Source organism: Phallusia mammillata, chromosome 6, assembly GCF_965637545.1.
Source record: "Phallusia mammillata chromosome 6, kaPhaMamm4.hap1.1, whole genome shotgun sequence".
Classification (NCBI taxonomy): Eukaryota; Metazoa; Chordata; class Ascidiacea; order Phlebobranchia; family Ascidiidae; genus Phallusia; species Phallusia mammillata.
Window position 1 is genome coordinate 23,501,096 of NC_137257.1, and position 14,895 is coordinate 23,515,990.

A 14,895-nucleotide genomic window follows, 5' to 3' on the forward strand; every position below is an offset into this window, starting at 1 on the left:
AATTTAAAAAATCACCACTCTCAGCTTACTACACTGCAGTATTTTATATTTTAAAGCAGTAAAATGAATGTAATTGGGGCGATAAAAAGTGTAGACAATAATATCACAGAAACCTCAGCGACGTTGAAAAGAAACCAGAGACAGAATCAACTCAATTAAAAAACTTGTTGAATTTTTTAGCTGAATTTGATTTTGCAAAGCAAATGCCATCACCATATTTACTCGATCGTAAGCCGCATGTTAGGGTATCAAAAAAGTGACGTAAGCCGCCCTCGATTGTAAGCCGCACATTTGTTATGTTCAATACATCGTACAACTTTTTGTCAATAAAGTAAACAGAGCGTGTGTTGACGTTTAAAGCAGTGGTTCTCAACCGCCGGTGCCGGTCCCCGTCAACTTTCCTGCCGGTCCGCCAAATATATTACAATTTTACATATCGATTTACTTTTTTTTTAATCTCAAAGAACCGCGTTTAACACATATGATATCAAACAGACAGCAGCAAACTTATTAATATTGAATTTTTCATACTTCTTTTGAACTGCATATTTTTGTCGTAATTGCATTTTGGGTTGATTTTGAAAGTCCACCGGTCCGCAAAATTTGTTTAGAAAGTTTACTGGTCCGCCAACTTTAAAGGTTGAGAACCAGTGGTTTAAAGGCAATATTTAAAAGAATTTGGAAAGCGAAATAAATCAAAAGACGTGGATGTAGAAATAATATCGGTATGCCAAAAGTGTAAGCTGCCTTTGATTGCAAGCCGCACAAACGATAGGGCAAGAAACATTAAGCCGCGTCTTAATTACTACGGTATTGAGTTCATTCGAAGATGACCTTGTCTGTGCCCTTGCATAGCATTATGATTTTTTTGCTACTGGTTTGTGTGATTAAACTAAACTTTTCACTCATTCTGTAGTTCTATATCTGTAGGTGTGGGTGATTGTCCACTATTAATTTCTGCTTGTTCTCTTTTAACATTAGGCTGCATTTTTCTTGCTTGTTGCTTTTGAATTTTTCCACAGCAATTTTACACATGGTTTGTATAAAACTAAATGTTTTGGTCTGCAAAAGTATGAATATATATATACCTTTTAATTCTATTCAGTTTAAATTAATTTCAGTTTTTCAACTTGAATTTATGATGAAAGACATTCTCCGAGAGATCCCTCCCACACCCTTCCTGATTGTTTTTGGTATGAAAATTGTGTGAGAAAAATCACTTTTTTGTTGTAATTGCCTTTTTGTGTGCAGGTGATACTGTTTCATGCAGTGAAAAAATAATTGTTGTGGTTAAAAACACTGTGATGTTTTCAACTGACAACTTTTTCTTGGCCAGGTCTTGTGTATTTTGCCTGTACTACATCTACAATATGAGTTATCCCAAAAATGGGGAAGCGACTTTAGAATTTATTCAAAGGTATTATAGTATTGCTATGTGATATGCATAATAACCATCAAAAGAAATTATGACTCTGCTTTGCAGGTACATTGCCATGATAAATGTGCCTGGTACAGAAAGCAACAAGAGACGAAGATTTGCTGGCATTAACCATAAAGTTTTAAAACTTGGCAAACTCATGAAATCATAGAATGTGCTAATATTGAGTTGTGTCATTCAAGATGATGGTTTGTTTCTTACTGTAGGGTACAGTTGAACAGTTTTGTTTTGGGGATTTTCATTTTTGGTGTGTTCTTTGGGTGTCAGCAAAATTTTGCTGTGCTTTCAAATAAAAAAATTGAACATATTTACTGCAGCTTTGTACGCCATTGACTGTCCTTACCAGTATGTCGTTCATTCTGTTTGCCACAGTACGTTGGTAAATAAACAACTATTTGTTTCAGGTTGAATTTGTGATGTGTTAAAGTTAGCAAAAATTTACGTGTAAAACTACTGGAAATATTTAAACGGTCATGTACGTACAATTTACGGAACATATTACTTCATATTTGCACGTAAAAATACGGTAAAATATGCAGTGTCATTTACTGTTTTAGCAGTACAAGCTACGGAAAAAACAGTTAAAATTACTGCATATTTACCTGTATTTATTACGTGCAAATATAAAGTAATATGTTCCGTAATTTTTACGGACGTTACCCTTTAAATATTTCCAGTAGTTTTACACGTAAATTTTTTAACAGTGTAACGAATATATATAGATGTACTTAACTTAAACTGTAAAACACATTTTCAAGTAACACTGCTTGTAAAATGTGCATTTATGATGACAAATTGTCCGCCACTTTCTAACTGGCTGTTTGAACAGTCCTTGTTTTGTTAACTACAAAAGCATTAAAATAATATTTAGGAAATTAGGAGACCTCGATTTTAAACTTGGATACAACATAAGTCTTCTTTGTAGCCCAATAAAAACAGCTCCAGTCTGCTCAATTGTCAACACAAAGGTTACTTCCTTGTGGATTCTACAGCGCATTGTTTGCGAAGCTACACGGCAGCCTTACTACGTAGTAGGAAACGTGTAGGTGTAGTGTGTATCATCAAATAAACAGGAAGCCATCGGGTTGTCTAAACACTAAATTAATTTACTTTTGGTTTTGTAAAGCAGCTGTAACGTTATTTTGTTGTTGGGTGTTGTCGCTTAGTTGTTCCATTAGTTGTTTATTTGCCTCATGTAACCTACATGCTGTGTTTGTGAGATTTTAAGCGGTTAGGCCTGACTAAACATAGCCACAATTGTCTCGTAATCCTAGGCTGCTTAATTCAAGTTTTAGGTCTTTTAAATTTTCAAAAGCTTTTAAATTCGGGTTTAGGTGCCAATTCTGTGCTCGCTTACACCTATGACTTATTTTGTCAACGCTAAGATTTCATGATAAATTTAATCATAGCGAGCAATGGTAATGTCGTCGGACATGACGCACGCAATTATATTAGCCCGTCAATCAACGATGGAATAAATTCAAGTTAAATTAAGCGGATGTTGTGTCTTGATTCGCTTCACTCGGGTGACACTAAAACGCTGAATGGGCGGGATGGGCGGGACGTCGCGGGAGATGGCTGGACGTCGTGAAAACCGCTAAATATCGGGTTAAATTGCTGACGGTTGGAGCTATTAAGGTTGGGATAAGGTTTTATAATAGAAAATCATTAAAAAAAATTCCGCCGAACACTACATTCCGCGCCCAAAACGTCCCGCCATCTCCCGCCATAGCATTTTTGCCTAATGTCAGGAAATAGTTGAATAAGTTTTAGGCAGGGACATTTTTTGATTCATATACTATTATAAAACCTCAACCTAACCCTAATAGCACTAACCGTCAGCAATTTACCCGATATTGAGCGGTTTCCGCGACGTCCCGCCCATTCAGCGTTTTAGTGTCACCCCTTCACTCGCTTTAGCATAAAACGCTACAATTAGATTACATTTTATCAAACACATATCGCGTTTGTTCAGATGACTTATTACGACTTCGTGTGGACATGTTACAGTTCATAGGCGCATTCTTTACAGTTCAACCGTTTGACCATGACGATTCATTACCGGTTAGAAGCAACTTTTTTGTTGAAGTCATACATTTGTTGACAAACTGTAAACCTCACTTAGAGTGTAAATTCTAAACGCACAAAAGTATGTTTACTCTTTGTTTAAACTAAAAAATATACTTTTGCACTTTATGCTTTTTTGCGTGTTTTCGTGTAACTATTTTGCTTCATTCGTGCATTTGGTTTATCTTCAACAATATTTCAACGTGGAAACAGGTTTTTGTGTGACACTTATTAATATATCAGTTTGTAGAATTTATTAATTCTTATATTATACCACCAGTGGACTCTCTTGCTATTACTATATATATATATATATATATATATATATATATATTACGGGGTTCGAACCCAGGACACTCCCGGGGACGAATCCCGATCAAGGTTTTTTATGTCTGATGGGTCAGGCGCGTCAGGCCATTCGGCCAAGTTCCTGCCCCTATTACTGTATATTCTAGATTAGATGATTCCACGAGACAAACCACTCCTGTCAGTGGTGACACGACCTTATCTACCGCTACAACATCTCACTGATAATTGCGGTTCAGATTGTTGGTTTGGTTTCGAGGTCTGAACTTGCTTAATCAGTTGGGTTTGGGAACCTATTTAGAACGGTTTCTTGTAGTTGTGTTTCTGCATAAGGTTCATAATAATGCGCTGCATTACAGTTTTGTTGCTATTTGCAACACTTCAACAATTTTCTAGTACACTTGATATATTGTCGCTGCCATTTATAAATGCCGTGAAAGTCTTTGCTTTGAAAGCGGGAAAGAAACAGTCAATAATTGACAGGGTACCTCCGATTTGGACAAATGTGAAGAAAATGGGGAAAACATTTTTAATCACCACTGAAGGAAACAGAGCAAAATTTAAGTGTTTTGCAGACGGAAGCAAACCGTTATATGTTGACTGGTACAAGAACGGAGATCTCGTTACAAAGTCACAAAGAGTTGATGGTTACAAATTTCGACGAAACAACCAGATTTTGATCCTAAGTTCTGCGGTCCTATCAGATGAAGGTGCTTACCGCTGCGTTGTGACCAATCATTTCGGCTCAGTTACTTTTTCACGCCATCTGTACATTAAACATCGAACCACGCACCGTCCTATACTTCAATTCCATGAGCCAACTAATAAAACTGCACGCGTTGGTGAAAACGTCGAATTTAGATTGAGAGTTTTCAGTGCATCTGGTGCATACGTACAGTGGTTGAAACACATTGAAGTTAACGGTAGCAAAATTGACCCACAGACGAATACGCCATATGTGAAAGAAATCACTTCACTAAAGGCAAGTCCTGTTGGATCTGATTGGCAAAGCTATGTGTTGGAGAATGTGACTTTAGGTGATTCTGGAATTTACATTTGTCTGGAATCTCTCATCTTAGTACTGTACATGGTTAACTGTTACTAAAAAACCTGGTCTAGGCGAAACTACATCGGTTTTGTATTTTGTTGTAGTTGGCGCATTTGTTGCTATTGTTGTATTTTTCTTGCATTTTTACTTTGACGTGTTTGGCAAAATTGTGTTTACGTTCAGTGACAAAACCTAGCAAATGCCTAATCCACATCAGTTCAGTTTATTTCGTTCAGTACTTTGGCCTTCTTAAATGTGTTTTGGGGCCTCTTTACTTCATAGGCTATTCCTTTCAGCAAAAATTAAGTAATCAGTCAACCGCAACCGAGAAATACCCTAAAATGTAACTAAACCGATAAAATGTTGTTAAGTTTTGTGTGAAAACTTTGTCAGTGGGCATTATTGTTTAAAAGATATTGTTCTGATGACTGCAGCTTGTTTTTGTTCATAAATAACGTATTATTCGTTTTGCATATCTATAAAACTTTCGAATAAAAAACAAAGGCCTTTAAGTAAACAACATTTCTGAAAGCAAATAGTTTAACTGATAGCCATGATGCAATTTCATTGTACAGTTTTGTCACTGCAGCAAAAGTTAACATTCTAGCAATCATTTTGGTACATTTATTACATTAATCAACACAATTATTGGGTGATTGCCACACTTGGCGCAGATTCTGCCGGAAATCTAATCTTTCTCCCATCAAGTTTACCCCTACTTAAAGCGGCATGTTTATCACCAGGAGGCGCTGGTCATCTTTTTGAAAACTTGCCTAATTTGTCAGACTCAATGGCGCGTTGGGATTCCTGCGGTTGGCAAAAATCCTTGTGATGGACATAGGGGTGAGTAACACAAAACCGTAAATTACTACTACGTAGCTTAGTTAGTAAAGCACGCAAAGGCTCCGAATCTCACCGCAGGCTAGCTTGATTTGGAATAACGCCTTCAATACGCCTGACGTGCAAAGATTTTGGAAAGTATACTCACCAGCAAGCGACTTATAGCTACTTTGAAGCAATAAATTAAAATGAATGGTTACCTAAAACGAAAATAAAACATGCAGTGCGAGATTGATCACTCCAATGGCACCTTTGTATTTACTTTGTTAGCATTTCACTCTTCATTTTCAAATATTTTAAATTTGACTCACTAAGCATAGTTGCAAATCAACTACATCCACTGCTTGGAGAGATTTTTCTCGTCTTCAGTAAACTTCATCTCTTTCGCCACCGGTCCGTTGCCAAATGGAACACCAAAAGTAAATACTTCGTCCACTATATGATCAGCTTCACAAAATTCTAGCTTCTTCGTCATATTGCTAAATGCTTCATCATGGTGCATTCGTAGTTGCTGAGTCATGTAATACATGTAGGTGAGGTGACCAGCGTATCTTTTCATAAACTCGTTTTCTTCCGCCCTAATACACCGCTTTGTAACTGAAACTCTTAACCATATAAAGATCACTTAAAATTGGCTTCTTTATCAGCTTTAAGGGTTTTATTCTCAGAGCTAGAGTGTCAATAATTACAAGCCACATGTACAATTTAAAGCAAATTCCTCAACAACTGCAATAAACATTTTGTTACCAGATCCACTATGGTAATCATACGTTTGAGTGTAAAGGGGAATGGACGTGTTGGTGAAATACACCTGCGAATGCATTGACTTCGATAATCCAGCACGCTTGCGGTGTGGGCCGTTTGACTCAATGCTGGAGCTTGTATGCATACAGCTGGTAGCTTTATAAGTAACAGGACACAAACAGGTGTTTATCCAGTTCCATGTAACGCTGCTGCTATGCAAAAAGCTTTGTATAGCTTTGAGTCCGTATTTTATTGCGTGATTTTTGTGTTTTTTGTGGTTGAACAACAAATTATTTCAATGTAAAAGCATCGAGCCAATAAATGGCTTAAATTATTTCAAAAATCTGAAATGCGATATGAAATTTGAAGATCCTTCCACAAACAAATAAACCTACTAATTTATTTCCACATTTTTTGCATTAGGTACGTTAGACACAACTGATTGATGATTCGTCGTTGCTTTACGATTTCTCAAATGTATTCAAGTGCATAATACAAAGCAAAATCCCAAACAGGTTTTTTTTAAGGTTTGGTTTGGGTGACCGCTAAGTAGTTTTAAGAGACCGCAAGTGTTTCATTTAAATACCAAAAAATAGCCATATTCAAATTTTGGGAAACCGCTGGAGAAATTTGAACATCCTTAAAAAAAAACACTGATCCCAAACATTTGAATTTGTGCTTTTTTCTACAAACGACAAAGAAAATGAAAAGAGCCTGGTTACAGCTATATAAATATAAATTTGTAACCCCCACATATTTTTTGCTGTGATGATAATAGAATATATTATTTTGGCTGCAGTTTATTTAGTATCACTTTTTATGTCAGAAAACACACATTAGTTTCATTTTGAATACTGAAACTCGTATTTTCGAACTACTGACTTACATGATAACTGAAAGTTTGCCAAAACTTGCAGTAAGTCAAAACTAAACGTCTTCATGGAAAAAGTAACCTAAGCAAACCTTCAACAAGAACAAAATAAAATCATAGCACAAGCAGTAATGCTTTTTTATTTATTCCGTTTTTTTGTTATGTTGCAAGCAGCATTTCCTTGATTATTTTATGTCTTTATTTAAGTTTATAAGCTACCTATACATACTTGGCCATTGAAGGTGCACCCTTTGGTCGCCAACCTTTTTTACATCTGAAAAAAACGTACAATAAAGTAAGAACTGTCATACGTTATTTAAGAACGATTGTGTTGGCTATTGTGACATTACCCTGATGAAACGTCTAGAATGAGCTCAAACCTCGAAATGTTATTTCAATTATCTGTTGATTAACAGAAAAGTTTACGAAATATGCCTGAAAACAACACTATATTCTTTGGATACAGTTTGTTGAAAGCAATAGAAAGAAAATCTAGCCTTTAGTTAACCTTTTGACTGAAATTACGGTCCTGATTCCGATTCCTTTTTTTAAATTTAGTTTAGTTTAGATCGCTGGAAATACTTTGTAGCAATGTGTATTTTATATTTTGTGTATTTTTATTTTAGCGGCACATCTGACACGTCAAGGCAATTTTGTATTTATTTAAAGTCTAGCGGCCACTACCTTTGCCCCGAGTTACAATGCCACGTTGTTGTTTACTATATATTCGCGTTTGCTAACCAAGAACACAGACTTTTAGAGACACTCACTTACTTACTTACTTTAGACAAAGTTATCGCCTACGTTATACTTTACGTTTGTTGTAGTTTTATATATATATTGTTTAATAAACCTTGTTTAACGTTCTGGGTTGTTATTAGTCAGCTGTCGTTCAGAGTTATTTATTTTTGGAGTCAGATCGCGCATATTCTTTCTTTAACCTAACGTTGCACCGCATAAATCGCCCAAATTTCTTCTCATTTGCAACAACTTTTTAAAAGCAAATACATTATGTGAGACTAAAACATATATGTAAGTTTACAGCATGTATAGTTGCTAAACACCAGTTATACTTTCAACTAATCACGTAAAACAACTGAAAAAAGTTTATTTTCAAATTGTCCCCCATGATTTCTATGAAACGTTTGTTTTCTTAATCACGTGATCGCGAGTCTCTTCTTCAATAGATGAAATACTGAACGAGAGCAAAATGGCGGCATAGCTTAGTTATCTTTAAATATCATCCAAACATCGAAATTTAATTCCCCTGTTGTAAGGTAAGTTTGTGCCACGTGTTGTAAACTTGATTATTTAGAAATAATCAATTGTTTGGTCAATTGTTTCGAAATAATAAAGCCATTGTTATTGAGTCGCATCACTAGTTGCTGGTGAAATAACTAAACTATTCTTGTTACGTAACAAAAGTATCATTGTGCCAGTTACCAACAGATAAGTTTGAAAACAAGTCAATTAGATAGTTGTGAATGATAGTCAGGTTGGCTTTTCGTTTATTTAATTTGTTTATATTTTAGGTGCATTTGTGAAAAACTGAAGAAGCAATTCCTTAAATGTGGAAGCTTGAGGGAAAAATCATCCGATAACAGTTTGAAAGCTAAAGGTAGGTTTAAGTTAATTATATGGCAGTTAAAAAGTTTGTAGATAAATGTTTTGGTGCATGTTTTTTAGAGAAATTTAAGTTTCAGTTAGATCAGTGTTTCTCAACCTTTTTTCTTGCACCGCCCCTTTTACGTGTTCGTAATTTATAAACGCCCCCCTCAAAACTGACAAAATCAAACCGTTTTTTTTTTTCAAACAATATCAGTGCGATAATTAAGAGCGAATGTTTAACAAGCTATGTTTTAGCACTTAATCATAAATATTTTAATTCTTAATTCAACATGATACCATCAACTGCAGACAGTGCTCATTGCTTTTAGCTTGGTTCACGTGATGGGCCAAAACTGCAATCGGTTTGTTTGGTCGAGCAGCAAACATCTCACGTCACGTTAACGCTCGTTGTTTTGTGAAGTCAGAAACATTTCCAATTCCATGTTTTTTTTAAGGCCCCCTTTTGACCCCCAGGGCCGTGCTTAGGGTACTTTCCGCATACCACGCAAAGAGAGCCAACGCCAAGTAAAACACCAACGTTTTTTATGTAACAAATTGCAACTGAGATTGTTAACACTATTTTATGTTTTTGAAAACAGTCGCTTTTATTCTTGGGGACCCTACCTCTGTAGGTCAGCAGTAAACGAATCACACGTTCAAATGAGATGTCACAAAACTGTTTATGACTTACCCGTTACATTATTGTGTAATAAGCAATAATAAACTTGTAGTACGGTTTTGTAGCGATTGTGTAACACAGGGATCACCAAACTTTTGTTCACTGCGGGCCGGATAACATCAAAAATATCGTGTGAAGGCCACATAGGTTGCATGCCCTAATACGCGTCTTTCCGGGACCAACACAAGTGCAATCTTTATTAAAGTCAGATCGTGCTACTGTCAAATAGTAATTTTTTAAAAAAAATTAAAGAATCTCTTTCACAGACGACTCATTTATTCCATCACAATTAACACTAGAAAGCCGTTTGTTCACGCACAAATATGAAACATTGATAGTTTTGTTATGGTTGTGAAAAAAATAAACAACTTTTAGAACATTGTATGCGTCCTGTAAAATTAGATGAACTTAGTCCTACATGTTGATGCAGAAACACTTTTCCAGTAAATTAACTTTTAACGTTTATCCAGCTTTAGTTTTTCCAAGATGTATATTAGGACCAAACACTCGCGCAGCCTGGATGAATTGACACAGTAGTAAGTGTATCAAAAATTGCGATGCTCGGTACCAAGTACTCGGGTTCTAGCTCGGTTCGGTCAAGCACAAGTCAATTTCTACCTGCAAATTTTGCTTTTAAAGCGCAGACAAGCCCCAACAAATGACGCATTGTGATTTGTGTAAAATGCATTGTGACACCACCATCAAAAACACGCTTCAGTGAATATCATCTACTTTTACTGGTCGCTGATGGAAGAGATATGATAAAAATGACTTTGACGTTTTGTTTCTTTTCATCTGCTCTTTCTTTTCCCAGCGCCCCCCAATCGCCCAATTTTTCTCCAGCGCCCCCTTAGTGAGAGCAAACGCCCCCAGGGGGGCGCTGGCGCCCCCGTTGAGAACTACTGAGTCAGATAAAGCAAACGGTATTACCAGCAATGGTGTTATAAGTTGTAGCTAAATGTTTTATGACGAAGCTATTTGGTCACAATTTTGGCTGGTATATTCATTCTGAAGCATATGAACACATTTGTGCATTCCAAAATGTAAATGACAAAGCATTAAGGTAGAATTTATGTTTGTTTAAAATTACTTTAAAAAACACTACATGTCATGTGTACAGCTGTTAACAGTTGCAATATTATAGCTCGCAAGTCGAAAATATCACATGGTAGTTATACCTGCACGTTGTTTCAGAGGCGGGGCGCGTTTTGTGCGAGAGGCGCTTTTGCCATTAGAAACTCGCTGCAAAGTTAGGGTGTTTTGGTTTAAATTGCACACAGCAATTTGTTGGTGGTCAGTGGTGTAAAATGTTGTTCAGACTGCAGGCCGCTACTTGCTACTTCGATAAAGAGTGTGTTCATGTTTTATTCCGCCGTTCTCAGTGGTCGGTGTCGACTACTTTGGACCTTTACTTGTGAAGCAAGGGCGAAGTGAGGTAAAGAGGTACGGGTGCATCTTTACCTGTTTTTTCTACCAGGACCGCGCACATTGAGATAGCGCATTCATTGTCTACGGACTCCTTTATCGGAGCTCTCCGACGTTTTATCGGTCGTCGAGGACAGCCAGACCAGATCTTTAGCGACAACGGCACAAACTTCGTTGGAGCTGAGGGCATCCTGCGCGAAGAGCTGAACAGGTGGAATCAAATGCAGATCTACAAATATCTGCGACAACGTGAAATTGCGTAGAGCAGAGGTGGCCAACCGGTCAAAGCCTAAGAGCCATATTTTTTATTGTGTTACCACAATGAGCCACATTATACACATAAGCACATTTGTTAAATGACTCGTCCCTTCCTTACACACAGAGACAGGGGCGTCTCGTGCTAGGGTGCTGCGGAGCTGCAGCACCCCCTACATATTTTTACCTAATGGTCCTACCACAATAATACAGATAACTTTCATGATACTTATTTTTTGATTCTTAAGTATAATTTTTATAAGTACAATTTCCGCCTTGATCGGCATTTTTCTCATTTTTTTTTTTTTTTAAATATGCCATTAATATGTTATCTATGGTGGAACTGCAGCTCCAGTTTCATGACGAATCGTGACATTTCATGACGTTTTGCACTTGTGCGCATGCGCACTTGGAAAAGCTACATGCTGGGCGAAATAGGCGACAGGGTGCTGCGGCTCGCGCAGCTCCACCAATCACGCAGCATGTGAACCGGCCTGTAGTTGTGTCGTCTGTTCCGGGTTTACTGTGCTCCAAAGCCAAACCCGTGTACTGTATTTTTAAGTTCGACAGTGAGTACAGTTACATCATTATTTTTTACGGTTAGTCGTGACTTTTTCAGATGACTGTAAGTGGGCTTCAGTTTTTGCAGTTATCATTGACTTAAAAAGTGTATCTCACACCTTGAAAAAGAAAAAAAGGTCATCTAACACCTTGAAAAGTCACGATTAACCGTTATAATAAAAACCTGAATAAAAAGCTTAAGAAAAAATGGGATAAAACATCTGCTATTCCAAATATGTCATGCAGAAATAAGCAACAACAAGAAATACTCCGTTTTAGTTTTGAATGCTAACAAAGATAAAACAGCTTTGTGACTGTGGAGTTAAATGCCTCACTGAAATCCAGGCCATATTAAATGCAGAACAAACAGTTGCACAAGCAACAGGAATTTTGAAACACCTTAGTGAAGACAATTTCAAGTTTTGGTTTCTTAAAACACCATGTGGACAGCATTTGCAACCAAGTGCAATCTTGTGTATTGATATAATGGACATGAACTGTTTGTCTAGTAGCTGCTAAATTGCTTCACAGGAAATGTTTCTTAAGAATGGACATTCTACAGAGGAGATAGTAGTGACCAGCAAGCATATCCTATTGATAAAATAGTTACTGAAACTTAAAAAAAGAAAATCCAGTTAGCCAGCAATTTCTATGACTCCCTCAAAGGAAAAACGATTCTTTTCAATGCTGAAAAGGATGCAAACTTTTCTAGGGAACACCATTATTTCCAAAAAGACTTGCACTTGCAGTGCTAGCTCTAAATAGAAAAAAGTTTCTTAATTGTCATTTGGAAATCAAGGAAGAAGCTATCAATTATTTTGCCCAAACTAGAACTTTATGATTAATTTTGGTTGTAAAAAGGAAACACACTGTTTAATGATATGTTTCAAATTTAAGTGAGAGTGTTGTCAATTTTAAAGCTTGGAGAGTGTTGCACTTCAAAAAAGGAATTATAAGCTATTTACCACCAAGTAATGCAGCAAGTATAGTAATTAAGAAAGTTAAAAACATTAATGGTCTGTACACAAAAATTAAGAAAAGATGTTTAAATAAACAAGTTCTGACACAAATGTAATGCGGTTGTTAAATTTACCAGTTATGACGCCAATAAAAAGCTTTTGGCTCGTTTTTTTGTGTGGCAATAGTCTGTGAAGTGACATGTTAAAAACGCTAACTGTGACAATAAGTTACTAAAATGAAACATGGCCATATTAACGACTGAATAGCAAGTGTGTTAATTAGTGATCATTGTTACAACCAGTTTTTCTTAGATGTTGTCCAACTGAAATACTTCGACCTTTTTCGACTCATTTATATTACTAACTTGTTTCTATGTATTGTTGTTGTGTTTTACCGTATTTACACCAGCTTCGTTTCGAGTCTGTGTCACGTGTGTTTTTGTGCCACATTATTGAGTTTGGTCCGTCGCTGTGCAAGTAAGCAAAATTCCCTAATGATGCCGTCTGTTGTTTACACTCGTGTACATTATTGCGTAACAAAAATTACGTCACAATGGAGTTGCTAATTAACATTTGTATTACTTGTTTCTACACAAAACAATGGCTAGAAAACTAGAAATGTGGCTTTTCTATGTATTGCCAATATTTGTTTAATGAAGGCTAAAATTTGGAGCAGCACCCCCTGAAATTTTAGGCGCGAGCCGCCACTGCACAGAGACCTGTGCTTAGCCAGATCTATTCTAAATGTCGCACACCAACATAATAATGACACAATTTGACTTGTACAGACCACGGGCCAGTCATTTTCAACAATAATTGGTCCGTGCAAACACTGTCTCTCACACAAAACCCTAATTTCAACGAATATATCAAAGAAAAACAGATGAATTAAAATCCCCATTTTTTCTCATTCTATAAATAACGTGCGGTGAGATTCATTTCTGGTGAATTGCTAAAATCTTTTTTTTCTGCCAATTTGAAGGCTAACTTGACAAAAATTGTTTATTTAAAAGATTTTCCCTGCTGAAAAAACTTTTCATCTAACGCGCACGGGCCCCAAACACCTAACGCGCATGTGTCCCAAGTGCAAAGTGGCGAAACTAAATACATTGCGACGTCATTAATGCATTCACCACCAACAATCGCTTAATTCAAACCCAAGACAAACTGCCGATAAGATATAAATCGTCATAACCCGAAAAACAACGGATTGAAGCATTATTTACTTTGGAACACATTTGTTGCAAATATTGCTGTTGCTTTGTGTCTCATTCACATTGTACGCAACAATGAGCAACCATTCATTGTTCACAATTGAATATATGCCATCATAATCAAGCCATTTGCCACATAAAGTTGCAGTTTTAACGCAAGGTTTGTGGCCATACCGATAATAAGTTTGTTCAAAAGCAAAAAACTTTACTTTAAATTTAACGATTTTTATACCAGATCGCCACATACTAACCCAAATATACACAATGGCCCCAAACTTCGACAACAACTTAAGAGCCGCATAAAACCAGGCGAAGAGCCGCATGCGGCTCGCGAGCCGCGGGTTGGCCACCCCTGGCGTAGAGCTTCGATCCTCCCACTGCTAGCCACATGGGTGGGGTTTGGGAGCGAATGATACGCTCTGTACGCAAAATTCACAACGCCCTGCTTTCGGAGTAGACCTTGTCCCCAGATCGAATCCCCAGATCGAAGTGGGCAAATGGACATTCTAATTTCGCAATCGGTGACGTTGTGCTTGTAGCGGGTGATAATCAGCCCAGGATCAAATGGCTTCTGGGTCGCGTGACCGATGTGCTTCCTGATTGAAAGGGAGTAGTGCGCCAGGTGGTGGTCAAGACTCACACTGGTGCCTTGAGACGCCCAATTGCAAAATTGTACTTGCTATACCGCGACGACGCGATGCGTGATTAGTTGTGTTCTTTGTGTTCGCAATTACTGCCGATGTTTGTGTGTTGTGTTGTAAATGTACTCCTCGGATTCGTACATTGTGGGGGGTATGTTACATCTTATTTGCCAGTAATGGCCGATTTCTATTGATTCCCGCTTTTCCTCACTACTACTTGTGTTGTAATCTATTGCGTT

The 14,895-nt window shown here is 37.1% G+C and overlaps 1 protein-coding gene across 1 annotated transcript; it reads left to right on the forward strand.

The window, feature by feature from the left end:
- Positions 1–4,325: 4,325 nt before the first annotated feature.
- LOC145234531 (fibroblast growth factor receptor 3-like) lies at positions 4,326–4,916 on the forward strand. Its single transcript, XM_080099248.1, has one exon. The coding sequence runs from the start codon at positions 4,326–4,328 to the stop codon at positions 4,914–4,916; it is 591 nt and encodes a 196-aa protein (XP_079955374.1).
- Positions 4,917–14,895: the final 9,979 nt, after the last annotated feature.